Here is a 19,864-nt window from a genome sequence, read left to right as displayed (position 1 = left end):
AGACTATGACTGTGACCCCACACGACTATATATATTTTCATACTTTAAAAATTGCTGCCCAAGGGCCTGGCTTTCAATCTGACTCAAACTAGGTGCTAAGTGAGACTGCTCCCCCAGGCACACTGACAGGTCATGGCACACCCTCAACAACAGGAGCACATCAAGAACAAATCAGGCAGTTTAGACAACCACATAGGTTCAAGAGCCAACCAAGAGCTAGGACAGGGTTGAATGGGAAGGAACATCACCTACACAACGCCACAACTTCACGACTGAGAGAGGTAGCACTTGCCCTTAATACAAAGAAATAAAGAGCCAAGCAAAATAGAAAAACAAAGAAATATGCTCCAAACGAAGGAACAAGACAAAAACATCAGGAAAAGACCTAAAGGATATGGAAATAAGTAATCTACCTGATAAAGAATTCAAAGTAATGGTTGTAAGGATGCTCACAGAACTCAGGAGGAGAACAGATGAACATAGTGGAGAATGTCAACAGAGTTAGAAAATATATGAAAGAACCAATCAAAGCTGAAGAAACAATAGTTGAAATGAAAAACACACTAGAGGGACTCAACAGCAGATTAGATGACACAGAAGTACAGATCAGTGAGCTGGAGGACAGGGTAGTGGAAATCACCCAATCAGAACAACAAAAAGAAAAAAGAATTTAAAACAATGAGGATAGTTTAAGGGACCTCTGGGATGACATCAAAAGGATAAACATTCACATTATAGGAGTCCCAGAAGAAAAAAAGAGAGAAAAGGGCAAAAAAAGTATTTGAAGAAATAATGGCTGAAAACTTCCCTAACTTGGGGAACGGAATGGATATACAGCTCCAGGAAGCACAGAGAGTTGCAAACAAGATACACAAGACTGACAGACAGACCAATGGAATAGAACAGAGGGTCCAGAAATTAAACCTCACATATATGGTCAAACGATTGTCCACACAGGTGTTAAAAACACTCAACAAGGAAAGGGCAGTCTTTCCAAGTAATAGTTCTTGGAAAACAAGATATCCATAGGCAAAAGAATGAAGTTGGATCCCTACCTTACACAACATACAAAAATTAATTCAAAATGGGTCAAAGCACTAAATTTAAGAGCTAAAACTATAATTTTAAAACAAAATTTTACCTAGAACTAAAATTCTTACAAGAAAACACAGAGGACAAGCTTCATGAAGGTGGATCTGGCAATGATTTCTTTGATCTGACACCAAAGCATAGGAAACAAAAGAAAAAATAGATAAACTGGACTTCTTCAAAATTAAAAAGTTTGTGCACCAATGGAAACTATCAATAGAGTGAAAAGGCAATCCACACAATGAGAGGAAACATCTTCAAGTCATATATCTGATAAGGGATTATTATATAAAATATATAATGACCTCCTAAAACTAAAAAAGAAACCACAAACCCAATTCAAACATGACCAAAGGATTTGTCCAGACATTTCTCCAAAAAAAGGTATACAAAAGACCAATAAATACATGAAAAAATAATCAGTAATCATTAGGCAAATGCAAATAAAAACCACAATGAGATACTACTTCACATATATTACTATGGTTATTAACATAAAACAGAAAATCACAAGTGTTGGCAAAGAGGTGGAGAAACTGGAACTTTTGTGTATCACTGGTGGGAATGTAAAATGGCATAGCCACTGTGGAAGACAGGATGGTTCTTCCTCTAAAAAGTAAACACAGAATTACCATATAACCCAGCAATTCTACTCCTACGTATATAGACCCAAAAATTGAAAACAAGGACTCAGATACTGGAATGCCAATATTCAGAGAAGCATTATTCAGACTAGTCAAAAGGTGGGAACAGCCGAACTGTCTGTCAACAGATGAATAGATAAACTAAATGTGGTATATACAAACAATGGAATATTATTCAGCCATAAAAAGAAATAAAGTTCTGGTACATACTACAAGATGGATGAAATTTAAAAACATTACACTAAATGAAATAAACCAGAACACATTATTCTAAGTGAAATACGCCAGAAGTGATTCCACTTCTATGAGGTACCTACGATAGACAAATTCATAGAGACAGAAAGTGGAATAGTAGTTATCTGTTTGGAGAAATGGAAAATTATTGTTTAATGGGTATAAAGATTCAGTCTGAGATGATGAAAAAGTTTGGAGATAGACAGTAGTGATGGTTGAACAACAACGTGAATGTGCTTAATGCCACTGAAATGTAACTTAAAAGGGTTAAAATGGTAAAAAAAATAAAAGTTGATCTTGAAAAATGAACATGGAAAAGTAGCTTGACCATTTCTGAAAAGGAAGTGTTCTAGCAGATATTAAAACATATCATAGAACTACAATGAAAAAAAAGAATTAGGTGTTGGCATAGGATTGGACAGAGTTCAAGGGAACAGGAAGATGAATGGAACACCTATGAATTTAATGTACAATAAACATTGGCAATTCAAAACAGGTGGAGAGAAAAACTTATTCAGCAATGTATGTGCACTTAGCCTTTGGATGGGGGTGGGGAGAGTGGAGAGGAACCCTATCTCATTCCACATACCGTAAGGACTTTCAGATGCACCAATGATTTAAACGCAAAGAACGCAATCAGAACACATGGTTGAAATGTTTACATAACTTAGCATGGGGAAGACCTAAAACTTTATAAGAAAAAAACAACACTCATAGCCTTTAGGGAAAAGGCCAATACATCCAACTACCCATTAATGTAAAACTTCTACAGGTACAAATGAGCACTGATAGGAGAACAGTTAAATAAAATATTATAAACAAGATCAGAATTTAGATAGCGGGCCTGCTCCAGGAAGAGGGCTATCACCAGACATAACTACAAAGAATATGAGCTGGGTGTGGTAGACTCCCCAACAGGATAAATACTAAAATGATAAATGAGTGTAAAGGATCAGACATTTAAAGAATTTTGAAAAAATCACCAGGAAATTAAAAGATTTTGAAAAAGATAAGCAAGAAGGTATTCAACCTGAGTCACTGGAAATTGGAGGTTTTGTACCGAGAAGAGTCAACATAGGAAAACAAAATAATGTGGATTGGATCAAACACTTGGGAGTTACTGCTGGCATTTGCACCAGGAATTGAAAGGATTTTTGAAAAATATAACCAGAAAGTTACTAAACTCGAATGACGCAAAAGCAGAGGTGCAGTACTGACAGGAATCAGCACTGGAAAACAAAATAATGTAGACTGGATCACCCACTTGGGAATGATTGCTTTCTTTTCATTTATATGAATTATGCTTTTTATTCTTGACTTAATTAGCTAAAAATTCCCATGCTTCAATTTTCTCCAAAATGGTTGTTATCCATTTTTACACCTAAAAAAGCTGAACAATAGAAATTTATACACCTCTATGATGTACATAGTGTGCTAAGACCCTATGAAAACAAACAAAATCACAACAGAAGAATTCCTTGTGAATTTGATGTCATACATGTCTCATGGAAGAGCATACCAGGTGGAGTAAAATAGTAAAATTGCTTCTTTTCAATTATTCTGTATCACTGATATTTAACATCAAAGAAACAAAATCTGAGAAAGAACAAAAACAAGAAGGAGAAAGACACCCCCGTACCTTTAATGCACGTCGGGATCGCAGGCTCCCAAGCACTGTTGGCGCCACAGACAATTGTATTGTTGCCACTGAGGTAAAAACCCGGTAAGCAGTCAAATACAACCGTCGCTTTGTAGTAAAATTTTTTTCCAAATCCTGACACCACTCTTCCATTTTCGAGTACTGGAGGTTCACACTTGACCACTGAAAAGTGGAGAAATTACAGAATTAATAGAAAGTCACTTTAACAGAGCACCAGAAAAACTACTACAAAGTAGTAATTTCCAGTGGGAACAAAGGAAAAAGAATGAAAGGCAAGATGTTAAGTTAAAAAAAACCCACAGCTTTATGTGGGCATTTTAATTCCAGGCAAACAGATTTAGAGAAATCTAGTAACATTTTTTCCACTGAGAATAAACTGCCATTATAGTTTACTGGCTTTGCTACACTTTTTTCCATTACTGACAAGTTTTGAGAAAGGTGTAACTACCAGATACAAATTGTAGGTAAGTTCAAAAGCAACTTTTAATACTCTTTAGCTCCAGGGATTTCTTTGAAGGTCATGCAAACACTGATTACAGTACCCTGCTTTTTGAGAAAGTTAGGAAAGAGTTTTTATACTTGAGCTCAAATTTAATAGTTGAAAAGAAGCTACTAGCCATGCAAAGTTACGCAAAAAGAAAGTTCAGAGGTAGTAACAACATACGCGAACTGGGCTGTTCATGAAACAGAAAGGCCAATGGAGTTAGGGCAGTGTTTTCCGAACATTTTGGCCTGCAGCCCAGAGATCAAGAAACACATTTTACGTTGTAAACCAGTACACAAGCACATGGGCCTGAAATCAAGTTAGTACTCCAGCCTCCACACCAGTGTACTCTGGTGTTTCCCCTTCCGCTCTATTTCTGAAGAAGTAAAATGCTGTTCAAGTTCCTCTAGATTGATTTCAGGATCCACTAATGGGTTTGGCAGAATTTGGGAAAAAAAAAAAACCCAAAACGCTGGCGTGGGCACTGAGTATAAGAGAACATCGTGTGAGATCAAATCGGAGCAGCAGCCAAGGGCCGCAGGATGCTGAGCCTCTCCAGCCAGAAGAGCGCTCTTCCCCTTTCCCGTGGATCTGAATTTCCATCAGGCATCATTTCCCTTCAGCCCAAGCGACTTCCTTTAGCAATTCTTGTTGTGCAGGTTGGCTAGTGACAAATTCTCTTAGCTCTCGTTTATTTGAAAATCTTTTTATTGATTTCACCTTCAGTTTTGAAGATTTCTCCTTGACAGTGAATTCTAGCTTAAGCGTTTTCTTTCTCATTCTGCACATTAGCAGATATTATTGTCTTCTGGTGTCCACAGTTCCTTAAGGGAAGTCATCTGTCATTCATGCTTGCAGGTGGCAAGAGAGGTAGGGGGGGTAATGGATTTTTTTCCTCTCACTGGCTGCTTTTTTATCTTTTGTTTCACTAGTTTTACCAGGATATGTTTAGTTCAATGAGTTTCTAGGAAAATTTAAAAAATTTATTTATCCAGGGGCCGGCCCCGTGGCCAAGTGGTTAAGTTCGTGCATTCTGCTGCCGCAGCCCAGGGTTTCACTGGTTCGAATCCTGGGCCCAGACATGGCACCACTCATCAGGCCATGCTGAGGCAGCATCCCATATGCCACAACTAGAAGGACCCACAACTAAAAATACACAACTATGTACCAGGTGGTTTTGGGAGAAAAAGGAAAAATAAAATCTTAAAAAAAAATTATTTATCCTGCTAGGTCACTGAATTTCCTGGAGCTGTAGGGTTGTTGTTTTCGATCAAATTTGGTAATTTTTGGCCCATATTTATTCAAACAATTGTCTATACTGTTCTTTCTCCTCTCTTTCTGAAACTCCAAATAGATGTATGTTTGACTGCTTGTTACTCTCCCACAGCCGAAAATCTCTCTCTCTCTTTCTTTACTGTTTCTTTTCAAAGCATGCTGGATTTCTATTGTCCTGATTTCTGGTTCACTGATCCTTTCTCTGTTGTGCTAAACTGCTGTTAATTGCACTAATGATTTTCTTTAAGTTAGATGTACTAGATATAACTTACAGTAGAATTCATCCTTTTAAGAGTACAGCTCTATGAGTTTTAACAAATGCAAATAATCATGCAATTACCACCACAATAAAGACAGAAAAGTTCCATAAGCCCCCAATATTTCCTCATGCCACTTTATAATCAACCTTCTCCACCCTCCAACCACTGCCCCAATGAGGCCAACCACTGATCTGTTTTCCATCTCTATTGTGTTGCTTTTCCCGAATATCATAATGGGATCACAGCCTCTGAGTATGGCTTATCTCACTTAGCATAATGCATGTGAGATTCACTCCTGTTGCTGCATGGATTAGAAGTTCATTCTGTTTTATTGCAGTCTTTTCCATTGTATGGATATATCATGTTTGTTTATCCACTCAACACTTGAAAAACATGTGGGTTCTTTCCAGCAGGGGGTGATTATGACTAAGGTGACTATGAATATTCTCATATAGGTTTCTATGTGAACATGTATTCATTTTACTTGCATTGCTGAGTTGTGTGTTAAGTGTATGTTTAAGTTTATAAGAAATAAAAACTGTGTTCCAAAATGGTCATACCACTTTGCATTTTTACCAGCAATGTATGCAAGTTCCAATTGCTCCATGCCTTGCCCGTACATGGTATTTTTACTTTTTCGTTTTTGTCTTTACTTTCAGCCATTCTAAGAGGTGCATAGGGGTATCTCACTATGGCTTTAAATTACATTTCTGTGGTCACTAGGGATATTGAGCAACTTTTCATGTACTTTTTGGCCATCTGTTCATCTCCTGTAGTGAAATAGGTTTATTCAAACATTCTGCCCATTTTTTAAGAATTAAGATGTTTTCTTATTATTGTGTTTTGAGAGTTCTTTATATATTGTAGATAGAAGGCCATTATCAGATATGTGCTTTGCAAATATTTTCTCCCAGTCTGTGGCTCTGTTTGCTGATTTTTCTAACAGTGTCTTTTGAGAGCAGAAGTTTTGAGTTTTTTAGAAGTCTAACATTAATTTTTTTCTTTAAAGGATCATGCTTTTAGGGTTGTATTTAAAAAATCTTTGGCTAGGTCACAAATGTTTTCTACTAAAAGTCTTATAGTTTTAGGTTTTACATTTAACTCTATGATGCATTTTGAGTAAACATATATGGTGCTAACGTAGGTTGAAGTTCTTTTTTTTTTTGCATATGGATGTCCAATTGTGCCTGTATTTTACCATTTTTCCACTAAATTTGTATGCCTGTGACAAAGCCAACTGGACACTTTTGAAAGGGTCTATTTCTGGGCTCTCTGTTCTGTTCCATTGCTCCATATGGTCATCTTTTGACCAACAGCACATCTTCTTGATTATATGCTTTATAGTACATTTTGTAAGTCTTGACACAAGTAGAATGGGTCTTCTAATATTTTTGAAAATTATTTTGACTATTCCACTTCTGTTGGCTTTTCATACAAAATTTACAATTAGTTTTTCAATTTCTAGAAAAATTTCTGCTGGGAGTTTTATTGGGATTGTGTAGAATTTATAGATCAATTAAGGAGAACTGACACCTTTATTATATTGTGTCTTCCAATCCGTGACCACTGAATTTCTATTTATCAAGGTGGTCTTTAATTTCTTTCATAAGTGTTTAGTTCTTTTTACCATTCAAATCTTGCACATGTGTTAGATTTATATTCCAGTATTTTGTGTATTTTCAAGCTGTTGTAAATGCTACTTAAAAAATTTCAATTTCTAATGGCTTATTGCTAGTGTATAGACATATAATTGATTTCTGTATGTTGATCATATGGCTTGCAACCTTAATAAAACTTCAGTCTTTCAAATTGTCTGCACAATCATGTCCTAAGTAAACAAAGTCTATTTTATTTCTTCCTTTCTGAAATGCATGTTTATTTCTATCTTTCACCTTATTGTACTGGCTAGGACTTCCAATACAATGCTGAATAGAGTGGAGAGAATACACATCCTTGTCTTCTTCCTACCTTAGCCAGAAATAAATTAGTTTTTTACCATTAAATATAACGTTGGCTGTGGGATTTTTGTAGGTACCTTTAACAGGTTCAGATAGTTTCCTTTTATTCCTAGTTTGCTGAGAGGTTTTATCATGAAAAGATGATGACTTCTGTTAAATGCTTTTTTTTTTTGCATCTATTAAGAGGATCACATGACTTTTTCTTTATAGTCTCTTTATAATGCAAATTACACTAATTAATTTCTGAATCTGAATCAACCTTGCATTCATGGATTAACTCCTACTTGACTACAATATATTCTAATTTTTATATATGACAGGATTTCACTTGTTAATATATTGTTAAGAAGTTTTGATTCTATATTCATTATAGATGATGTTTGTTACTTTCTTGCAATGACTTTGTCTGCTTTTGGTATTATGGAAATGCCATTCTCATGATAGGAGTTGAGAAGTGTTCCCTCCTCTTCTATTTTCTTGAAGAGTTTGTGTAGAGCTGCTCTTATTTTGTCCTTAAATGTTCGGTAGAACATCCCAGTGAGCACACGGGGCCTGTAGTTCTCTTTGGGAGAAGGTTTAAGCTGTCAAATTTAGAGGGATAAAGTTGTTTGCTTTATTCCTTTATTATCCTTTAAATGTCTGCAGGATATTTACTGATGTTCTTTTTCATTCTTGATATTGGTAATGTATATCTTCTTCTTTTCGTGTCAGACTGGCTATGGGTATATTTATTTTACTGATCTTCTTCAAGAAAAAGGTGTTAGTTTCATTGATTCTCTTTTTTTCCCTCTTTTCCATATCCTTGATTTCTCTCTATCCTATTTATTTCCTTCTGTTTCCTTGTTTTATGTTTAATTGGTTCTTCTCTTTATTTTCATAAGGTAAAAGCTCAGATTAATAATTTCAGACTTTTCCCTTTTTCAAATACAAGTATTTTTATGCTATAAATATCCTCTATGCAATGCTTTTGCTGTATCCCCACAAATTTTGATTTGTTGTGTTTTCATTTTTATTCAGTTCAAAACACTTTCTAATATCCCTTGTGACTTCTTCTTTGACTCAGTTCTTGGTTAGTAGTCTCTTCCATGATTCTCATATATTTGAGGATTTTATAGATATCTTTATTGGATTTATTGTGAGCAGATAATGTACTGTAAATGATGTTGGATTTTTAAAATTTGTTACAAATTATCTTATTGCCTAGAATATGGTACTAGAAAATGTTCTGTGTGCACTTGAAAAGAGCAAATATTTTGTTGTTATTCAGTGCTTCCCTTCCTTCAAGAGTCCAATCCCCTCAGTGTCTCCCTGCTGTTGGTCACTCTCTAGGGCCTTAAATATTCTTTATAAATATGTTTTGTCACATTTATCAATCTTATCAGTAAAAGAGCTAGTATTTTACAATTTACTCTACCACTTCCTACAGCCAAAACTCTCAGACTTCTTGTAATACAAGATAAAACTTTCTTACTTTTAAAGGCAGTATGTATTATTTTTTGATGCTATCAAGAAAAAAATCCTTACTTGTGTACATACGCAGTAGTTCACAATGTAAAATTGGAATGCCAAGAACATGTGAGGTGAGGGGTGGGGAACTCTGCAACTAGAACTATTTTTCACTCAATTTGACCTATATTAAGTTAAATTAGAAATCAATTTAACAGTAGGAGGATGCACATGTGACTGTTCTGCTTACCAGTAGGTAAAACCATTCCCAAAGTGTTTCTACAGTATTTACATATGAAGACGAAAATAAATGGAACTTTTTGTACCTTTACACTCAGGAGGCTTACTACTCCATACGTCATTCCCAGAACAGACAAGCCTGCTCTCTCCAACAAGTGAATATTCATCCGGTCCATTTGAAGGATCACAAGTATAAACTACTACCTCACCATATCTAAATTCCTCCTGGTCGCTTCTGCTGTGTTTTCCATTTTGTATTTTTGGAGGTGGTCTACAATACATCACTTAAAAAGGGGAAAACACGGACATGAAAGGCAAAAGGAAACATAAAAGATTAAGATGGCATTAGTAAAGTCCTAGGAACTGCTTCGATAGACTCATTACCATATGATTTGTACAATCTAGCTGTGCATCCAATATCCATTTAGAACAAGGATTCTATGAGAAATTGCATTATCCTAAATTCAAACCATTAACAAAGAAATGAACTTTCAAAATGAAACTTGTTTCCTTAAGTATCTATATAAAATATCTAGATGAAATATCTACGTCTATCTGCAAGGCCACACTATATTTTGTTCTCATCACAAGAGATGCTGACAATTAAATGAGAAAATATGCTTGTGATTAAAAATAAAATTCAGTGCTGGTTGACAAACGCTTTGGAATTTATAAGTATATCTGTTTGCTAAATTGGTGGTTCACAATACCAAGATAGTATTGTCTTTTTTCACTTTCATCCTTATGAGTGTATAGTGAAATTCTCCGAAGGCTACAAACTGTGTGACAAGGCAAAAGACTGAATCCAGATGTCATCCTTTCAGAAAGATACTGAAGAGATTTGTGATAATGTAAAACAATGCCACTATTCTATTTGTTTCAGAAAATTGATTTTTCACAAAAATCTGTTCCATATGTTACCATGTAGTGAGCTCACTGTTCTTAAAAGTTAACAAATAATTATTTAAAAAGTCTCAGTTTTAATTCCAATATAATGGATATCAAGATATAACCCACATAAAGGAAAGCTCGTTGGGGTCTTTGTTAATTTCAAAGGTTAAGGGGTTCTGAGGCCACAAAGTGTGAGAACTGCTGCTGTAAATTCTAAAGAGAGAAGATACTTACCTTGACATAGTGGGGGATTGTCACTCCAGTTCACAGTTTCTCCAACAAGTTCACAATATAGAATTTTAGTTCCAATTAAGTTAAAACTTAAAGAAAAAGGACAAATTTACTGTGTTCTTTACAGTTAACAAGATGCAAATAATAATGAAGAAAATACTTATATGGTTGTTTTTCCGCACTAATGTAGTTTGAGAAGTTTCTAAAATAATGAAACTGCTAACAAAATGTGCAATTTAATTAAAGAGTTTCTGCATTTAAATGCACACTGGCCAGGAGGAAAATGTCTAAATAAATCTGTCATACCTGTCAGTCTGGCCTCTTTTCTATCTCTGGCAATCACATTACACGTGCATTTCTACGTCCTCAGTCACGCCATTCTGCGCAGTAAGGACAGTGACTGAGCAGAGAGAAGAGGCCCTGGAGTTTGCTGCCTGGATGCTATTCCCAGCTCCACGAGGGACTTGTATTGGAGCTTGGGCGAGTCCCCTAATGTTTCTCTGGCTCAGCTTCCTCATCGATGAAGAGCGGATATAGCACCTACCTCACGGGGCTGTTCTGAGGCTTAGATGAGTTAGCATCTGGCACACAGTGAGGGCCAGGTAGGTTTTGGCTCTTCGTAATCTTTAGATCGGAATGTCTTTCTAGGAATAGGTCAGGAATTCTACTGGATGAACTCTTCTCTGATGATTTAAATTCACAGCACCCTCTCCTCCTTCCGGACTCTCATTGCAATGATCATGAATAATTCTATTTATTTGGTACTTCTCATTTACTATTTTGCTTTGACATCTCTCTGGATATATTTTGTTTCTTAAGAAGGCTACAACTTCTTTGAGAAGAGTCTCTGTCTTAAACTTTTGGTATTTTTCAAAGCGCCTAGCAGACTCTCTATGAGTATTAACTGGATGTTCCAATATTTTCACTTGATTAAGTTAAAAAATATTAAGTGAAACTGCCTGTACATGCTTCCACCTGACTTTTACCCCAATGTTCACTGATTCCATATTAGAATATGTTAGGAGATGGAAGCCCAGTGTCTCCCACCCAGACAACAATTGTACTGGTAGAATCTGATTCATGTAACTATTTTGGAACTCTGGAGTTTGTTGATAGCTTGCAATTTCCAGGGGAAGACTTAGACAGGTAATTTGCCTTAATTTTGGTCAATTTCAGCAACTAGTGCAGTGGCAGCTACCCATCCCCCACTCTCAACAGGCATATGTCCCTGGAGCAGCTTATAAGCAGCCTGTAGGAGCCAGGTTGGGCAAAAAGGACTCTGTCCTGTAGTTATCAGTGATCTGTCCTCTTATCACTGATTGCTACTTCTGATCTCAGAGAAGCAAACAGAGAGGTGGGCAGCCATTGCTGTCACACCTAGCCCCACTTTTACGAGCCCCTTCTGTGCTGACTGAAGTGATTTTCAAGGGATTTAAAGATTCAGTGCCCTTTGCTATCCCCTTTATTTTTAAGTTTCTCCCCCACAGGAGCCAGGCATTAAAAACTAGGACAATTTCATATGTGAGGAAAATTAGAAAGTGACTATGCACTCCCACGGAAAGGCTCAGAAAAGACTTGAGAAGTCCTTCCAGTTTACACATCAGGCTGATGCTCAGCACAGAGACAATCTACAACAATAAAAAGACAAAACCAATAAAACATCAAGCCTTAGGAAAGTGGGATAATCTTTCCAGAGTTACTGCATTATTAGATTCAACTGTCCAGGTCAACAAAAAATCACAGCACATAGAAAGGAAGAGGAAGTATGGTCCATTCAAAAGAAAAAATAAATCAACAGAAATTGTCCCTGAAAAGACCTCACGGTGGATTTACTAAATAAAGACTTTAAAATACGTGTCTTGCACAGGTGCTCTCGGTGGCAAATTGGAAGTTTCCACTACCACCACCTTCTTTTTCTTCAATGAGGGGCTGAAGAGCAGATGCAGACATGCAGATCTTTATGAAGACCTGCAGGGCAAGACTATCATTCTTGAGGTTGAGCCTAATGACACCAGTGAGAATGTCAAAACCAAAATCCAAGACAAGAAGGGCATCATATCTCAACAATGTCTGATTTTTGCAGGCAAACAGTTAGAGGATAGGCACAGTCTCACAGAGCACAATATTCAGACAGAGTCCACAGTGTACTTGGTGCTTCACCTGTGGGGTGGCATCATCAAGCCTTCCCTCTGCCAGCTCACCCAGAAAAACAACTGCTACAGGATGATCAGCAAGTATTATGCTCGCCTGCACCCCTGTGCTGTCCACTGTCACAACATACGGCCACAAGAACCACCCGTGCCCCAAAAAGAAGGTCAGATAAGTCCTCTTCACTGGCTCCTCCTTTGCCTGTAGGATGGCCTCCTGACTGAGCCCCAAGGCCCTGGGGTCTCAATAAAATTTGAAAGATAAAAGAAAAACTGTCTTAAAGATGCTCTGAGAACTAACAGAAGAACTGTATAAAGTCAAGAAAATAATGTGTGAACAAAATGCAAATATCAATTAGGTGACAGGAAACCTTAAAGAAACCAGAAGTAAATTATGGAATTGAAAAGTACAATGACTGCAATGAAAAAGTCACTATAGGAATTAAAGGCATATTTGAGCAAGCAGAAGAAAGAACTGCTGAACTTGAAGATACGAGAATGGAAATTACTGAGTCTGAGGAACAGAAAGAAGGACTGAAGAAATATGAACAGAGCCTAAAGGACATGCAGGACACCAAGACACAGATCAACATAAACACTGTGGGACTCTCAGGAGGAGAAAATAGCAAGAAGGGTGCAGAGAGAACAGTTGAGGAAATAATGGCTGAAAATTTCCTAAATTTAATGAAATGCATGAATATAAACATCCAAAAAGCTCAACAAACTCCAAGTAAGATGAACTCAAAGAGACCCACACTAAGACACACAATAACGAAACTTTCAGAAGCCAAAGAGAGAATCTTGAAAGCTTCAAGAGGAAAGTGAATCATCACATCCAAGGGATTTTAAATAAGATTATCAGAAGACTTCTCATCAGAAACTCAGAAGCCATAAGACAGTTGACCAACATACTCAAAGTGCTAAAAGGAAGAGTTGCCCCCAAATCCTCTATCCAGCAAAACTGTCCTTCAAAAGTGAAGGAGAAATTCAGGCATTCACAAAATAAACTGGCAGAGTTAGTGACCACTAGACTTTCCCTGCAAGAAATTTCCAGGGACCCCTGAAAGGTGAAATGAAAGGACTCAACAGTAACTCTAAGCCATTTGGATAAATAAACATCTCACCAATGGTAAATATATGGGCAATTATGAAAGCTAGTATTACTATGATAATGGACTGTTACCGCAAATTTTCTATCTGATTTCAGAGACTAATCTTTTTAAAGAACATAAAGATAATATTAGTGTAGAAGCTAGTATTACCATTATAAGTGTAGAGGCTAGCATGACATCAAAATCGAGAAGGGTTGGGGATGGATCTGTAGAGAAGCAGTTTTTCTAATTTATTGAAGTTAAGTTTGTATAAATTCAAATTAGAGTGTTATAACTATAGGATGTTAAATGTAATCCTCATGGTAACCACAAAGAAAATAGACATCGAAAATACACAAAAGAATTTAAACAGTTCACTACAAAAATCAGCTAAACACAAAAGAAAACAGTAATACAGGAAATGAAGGACAAAAATAAAACCCATAAGGCATATAGAAAAGAAATAGCACAATGACAGAGTAAGTCACTCCTTCTCAGTAACTACATTAAACGTAAATGGATCAAACTCTCCAATCAAATGACAGAGACTAGCAGAATGGATAAAAACACAATTCAACTCTATGCAGTCTACAAGAGACTCACCTGAGATGCAAAGACAAAAACAAGTTGTAAGTGAAAGGATGAAAACAGTTATTCCATGAAAATAGTAACCAAGAGAAAGGAGAGGTGGCTATACTAATATCAGACAAAATAGACTTTAAATCAAAAATAGTTACAAGAGATAAGAAGACTATATATTAATAAAGGTTCAATACTGCAAGAAGATATACCAAGTATAAACATTTATGTACCTAATGACAGCCTATCAAAATATATGAAGCAAAAAGTGACAGAATTCAAGGGATAAATACACACTTCTATGTAATAGGCATATCTACAATAATAGTTAGAGATTTCAAAACCCCATTCACAATAATGAATAGAACTAGACAGAAGATAAATAAGGAAACAGAGGACTTGTACAACACAATAAACTTAGACCTCACAGACACATATAGAGAAGTCTATCCAACAGAATATACAGTCTTCTCAAGTGCACACAGGACATTTTCCAAGACAGACCATATGTTAGGCCACAAATTAATAAAACAAATTAATGTAATTTATAATACAATTAATTATATAATATATAACATATAATACCAAAATAACAACATAATTATGTAGGCCACAAATTAATATTAACCAATAGATTTAAAAATACGGATATTGTACAAAGTCTCTTCTCCAACCAAAATGGGATGAAGTTAGGAACTAATATCAAAGAGAAAAGTGGAAAATTCACAAAATTGTGAAAATTAAATAACAAACTTTTAAACAACCACTGGATCAAAGAAGAAATCACAAGGAAAATTAGAAAATGCTTTGAGATAAATGAAAATGAAAACATAACATATCAAAACTTATGGGATGCAGCAAAGGCAGTGCCAAGGGGGACCATACAGCTATAAATGTTTACATTAAAAAAACCAAGAGATCTGAAATCAACCACCAAACATTACAACTTAAAGAACTAGAAAAAGAAGAACTAAACCCAAAGCTAGCAGAAGGCAATATATAATGAAGATTAGAGCACAAACAAAATAGAGAAGAAAAAAACAACAGAGAAAATCAATGAAACCAAAACTTGGTGTTTGAAAAGATCAACAAAACTGACAAGCTTATAGTGAAATGGACTAAGAAAAAAGAGAAGACTAAAATTACTGAAATCAGAAATTAAGTGGGCACATTACTACTAATTCTACAGAAATAAAAAATATGAAGAGAGTACTATGAAAAATTTTATGCCAAAAAACTGAATAGCCTAGATAAAATGGACAAATTCCTAGAAACACAAATCTACCAAGACCAAATCATTAAGAAATAAGTAATCTGAATAAACCTATAACTACTAAGGAGACCCAAACAGTAATCAAAAATCTCCCAATAAAGAAAATCCCTGGGCCTCCAGGTTACACTGGCGAATTCTACCAAATATTTAAAGAAAAACTAATACCAATCCTTACCAAATTTTTCCAAAAATTTGAAGGGAAGAAAGTTTTCCAAACTCATTCTACAAGACCAGCATTACCGTGATACCAAAGCTAGACAAAGACACTACAAGAAAAGAAAGCTACAAACCAATATGCCTGATGAACACTAACGTAAAAATCCTCAACAAAATACTAGCAAACAATTTTGCAGCATATTAAGAGGATTATACATCATGAGCATGTGGGAGTTATTCCTGGAATGGAAACATCCTCAACATAGGAAATTCGATCAATGTAATATGCCTCATCAACAGAATAGAGGAAAAAAACAATATGATCATCTCAATTGCTGCAAAAAAAATGCATTTGACAAAATTCACTATGTTTTTATGATAAGAATACTCAACAAATGGGGAACAGAAGGAAACAACTTCAACATACTAAATGCCATACATGAAAAACCCACAGCAAACATCCTATTCAATGGTGAAAAGCTAAAAGCTTTTCCTCTAAGATGAAGAACAAGGCAAGGATGCCTGCTTTTACCATTTCTAGTCAACATAGTACTGCAAGTTCTAGACAGAGCAATTTGGAAAGAAAAAAAAAAAAAGTGAACCAAATTGCAAAGGAAGCTGTAAAATTATCATTGTCTGCAGATGATATGTTCTCATACGTAAAAAACTCTAAAGATTACATGCACACACAATCTCAAAAAAATCAGAATAAATCAATTCAGCAAAGTAACAGGATACAAAGTTGATATTAAAAAATCAGTTGCATTTCTATAGTGTATTACACTTACCCTCTAAACACACATTTTTCATAAATGCCCAGTATTCCTAATACATACTATTAAAAGAGCCCCATAGAACAAAGGCTATTATTAAGTGCTCAGGACCTCTTTTTGAGATGCTTCATTCCTTCGCAGCAGTCTCAAAGATAAGGTTTTCCAACTAAGACATCTTGATCAACATTATGGTCCCGACTGACCAGGTCAATTTTGGTCTGCTGGCCCCTTCCAGTGTTACCTCAGTCAGTATAAGAGTATCTTTGGATGGCAATTCTACCTCCCATTTCCAGAAGCCCTACTTCAACTCTGAGAGCTGGCCGTTTTAAATAGAGTGCACTCTGTTGGGATAGGCTTATTATTATGATAGTAGTGTACAATTTTGCTTTCCTTCAATTCAAATTTCTTCCTATTAATTACACATCTTTTCAACCTCCATAAAAAGCCCAGGAGTTGTTCGGCTACAAGCACAACTTGTCACATAGAAAGCAAAATGGAATCAACTTTATGGACATGCTTTAGAAAAGAAGCAAGACAAAAATGGACTTCAAAACAGTTACCTTATTTCCTCTAAGGAGCAACTTACTTACCCCTCATTACAAAAATAATGAATCTGTGAACCAAACGTCAAAGTTCCATTAACATATTCTACTTTGCCATTTATGGGGTCTCCTGGATGTGGACATGATTTTCCTAAAAGATAATTTTCAAATTCATTGTTTTATATGAATTTCAAAAGATTTTAATCGAAATCAAAATTCTACATTGTTCTTTGCAATTTGTGGGAATATTATTGACTTTCTTTAACTATGATAAGGCCAAACTTAAGATTCACATTGACCTTGGCAACCAGCTGCCAAGAAAAAGATTCCCTGGAGATTTTTCAAAGCCCTAAAAACTACCTTGCTTTCTAAAACCTACATTCACATGAGAAAATGATCATCTCAGTAGTGGAATGTGTGCTGTAAAATGTGTGAATATCTCTAGAGCAAAAAAAAAACTCAAAAAATGTTTTGTTTACTTACTGGTACAAGCCTCCTGGAGAGGTGTCCATGTGTTATTAGCCTGACAGCGGGCAGAGGTGGGAAGAGGAGGTCTCTTGAGCATGTAGCCTAGACGACACTCGTATTCTACTGTGGCACCAGGGCTGTAACGGGGTTGAGCGACACCCTTCAGTTTCATAGATTCGTATCTTAGTGGATCACCACAGGCATCTAGAAAAAAGAGAATAAGAACATGAAAATAAAGCATTTCACCTCTTTCACCAGACAGGGCCTGTGGCCTGGCAGCAGGTAAGAAGTACAGGATAAGGGAAAGATTCTTGAAAAGATGTTAAATGACTGTCCATGCTTTTCCCCAACTGGTGGCAGTTGTGGACGATGTGTCTTGCTTGTTTTTAATAACATCTTATTAGCTTTTGGTTTCTTGGGGAATAAGCTTAATTTTCACTCATGGGTAAATTGAAGAGACAAAATCAATGTTTTTGGTTTATAATATATTTATAGGTATGCATCCTTCCCCACTTTTTTCTAAATTCATTCCCAAACTCACATCTCCTCAAAGAAGTCTCTATAGTATATACCACTCTGCTGAGATTACCCTCCACAGTTTGAAACACAAACTCATGATCACTTGGCACTGCAGGCTCAGTCTCCTCTCAGAAGGCGAGCTCCGAGAGCTCAGGGATCACATGCCTTCTTTTTCTACTACACTCTCTACCCAGCGGGTGCTCAACAAATGCTACGCTAAGAGGCAGTGATTAAATAAGCATCATGGATTTCACAGATCAAAATAAAGATGGACTGAAGTCCTTCAAAATGTAAGATATTTCATATCTTTCATATTGGTGAATTGAGAATTTTATAAGTGAATAGAAGCCATTTAAATATCACAGTGTACTATTTTGACAGGCTTACATGAAAAACACTTTGCTTTCATGGACATTATTTTATATAATTCAATCTTCCTTCACTGATCAATGGATCATGCAGTCCCTCAGAAGCACCCTGAGGTAGCTGTTTGTCCAATATATCCCTGTAGTAAAGGTACTACATTGCTACGCTTTTAGATAAATTTTTTACTTTGGATTTATTTTGTAGGGGGGGCCATTTTTTCTACTTAAAATAATGTCACTTCTACTTCAGCAATTTCTTACATTGCAACTACAATAATATTGATATGACAGAGTGACCAATGTTCTTCCAAGTCAGATGCCTGTCAATGGCTCCCCATTCCCCTCACTATAACGTCTAAGCCCCTTCACATGGCTAACAGTCTTTTAAAATCTGTCACTATCAGGACGCTGTTCACTCTTGCACTATTCTCAAGCCATATTTGAATTCATGTAGTGTCCATTCAGAGACTTAAATTACATTAGCACTGCAGGCTCCATGCATCACTTTACTTCAACTTTGACCAGGGACCCTGCCATTCCTCCCACCCACTCATCCTTCAGTTTCATCTTAGATGCCACTTCTTCCTTGAAGCTCCTGACATCTCTCAATCAAAAAACTGGGTTAAGTGTTCTCCTGCTGCCCCAACTAACTTCTACCATAGCTCTTTTCATATTGTAATTCTTTATTATTTATACTCCTTGTGAGTCTGTCACCTTCTTGAGAACCATGTCTCGTTCATCACTGCATTTCTAGTACCTAACGCCAGAGCTGAATGATCACTGGAATCAGTTCTATACTTTTTTCTTTTTTTAAAGATTTTATTCTTTTTCCTTTTTCTCCCCAAAGTCCCCCGGTACATAGTTGTATATTCTTCGTGGTGGGTCCTTCTAGTTGTGGCATGTGGGACGCTGCCTCAGCGTGGTTTGATGAGCAGTGCCATGTCCGCGCCCAGGATTCGAACCAACGAAACACTGGGCCGCCTGCAGTGGAGCACGCGAACTTAACCACTCAGCCACGGGACCAGCCCCTCAGTTCTACACACTTTTAAATCCAAATTCAAATTCTTTACTGTTCAGCCAACTGGTTCCAGAGGTATATGCAAATCATGATTTTTTTTCTTTGCTGACTGTCTGTCTTCAAATTTATTTCACTGATTTAGTTACAGCCATTTCCCTTTACCAGAGTTTTTAATTTCTTTCACATCAAAATATTTATGCTTAGTTTATTATTTTATCATGAATCCATTCTTCACTACAGCTATTATATGAAATGGTGTTTTAACATTCTCAAAGGTGAACTCTAAAGATTGTGGGTTATATTTGTTCTATATATTGTGGGTTAATGAAAGATTCCAGTAGTTGGTTCTTACAAGAATAGTGATGATAGTAATAATTTTAGAAAAAGCAAATTTAAGCACTACTTGTGCCAAACATTATTTTAAGTGCTTTTAAACTAACTTAATCTTCATGATCATCCTATGAGTTGAGATTACTCTTCCAAAATAGTTCCAGGTACTATTTGCCCCTCCTTAAGATGAG

General features: G+C 36.2%; 1 protein-coding gene and 1 pseudogene across 8 annotated transcripts in view; one reads left to right on the top strand and one right to left on the bottom strand.

The window, feature by feature from the left end:
• The window catches only part of LOC100057500 (membrane cofactor protein), a 63,307-nt gene that overhangs the window by 18,630 nt on the left and 24,813 nt on the right, over window positions 1-19,864 (bottom strand). For all 8 annotated transcript variants that reach the window (XM_070267892.1, XM_070267891.1, XM_070267889.1 and 5 more), the window contains exons 2-6: window positions 17,457-17,645; window positions 17,022-17,124; window positions 10,416-10,501; window positions 9,377-9,574; window positions 3,607-3,789 (exon numbers count right to left, since the gene is read on the bottom strand). In XM_070267892.1, the coding sequence (XP_070123993.1) occupies window positions 3,607-3,789; window positions 9,377-9,574; window positions 10,416-10,501; window positions 17,022-17,124; window positions 17,457-17,613 (727 nt within the window). In that variant the 5' untranslated portion in view covers window positions 17,614-17,645. The remainder of the gene's footprint in view (window positions 1-3,606; window positions 3,790-9,376; window positions 9,575-10,415; window positions 10,502-17,021; window positions 17,125-17,456; window positions 17,646-19,864) is intronic.
• Window positions 12,346-12,735, top strand: LOC106783151 (ubiquitin-ribosomal protein eL40 fusion protein-like; annotated as a pseudogene).

This window comes from Equus caballus, chromosome 5 (genome assembly GCF_041296265.1).
Source record: "Equus caballus isolate H_3958 breed thoroughbred chromosome 5, TB-T2T, whole genome shotgun sequence".
Classification (NCBI taxonomy): Eukaryota; Metazoa; Chordata; class Mammalia; order Perissodactyla; family Equidae; genus Equus; species Equus caballus.
Note: the sequence above shows the minus strand (reverse complement) of the source record. Positions and strands in the feature narration are given on the sequence as shown.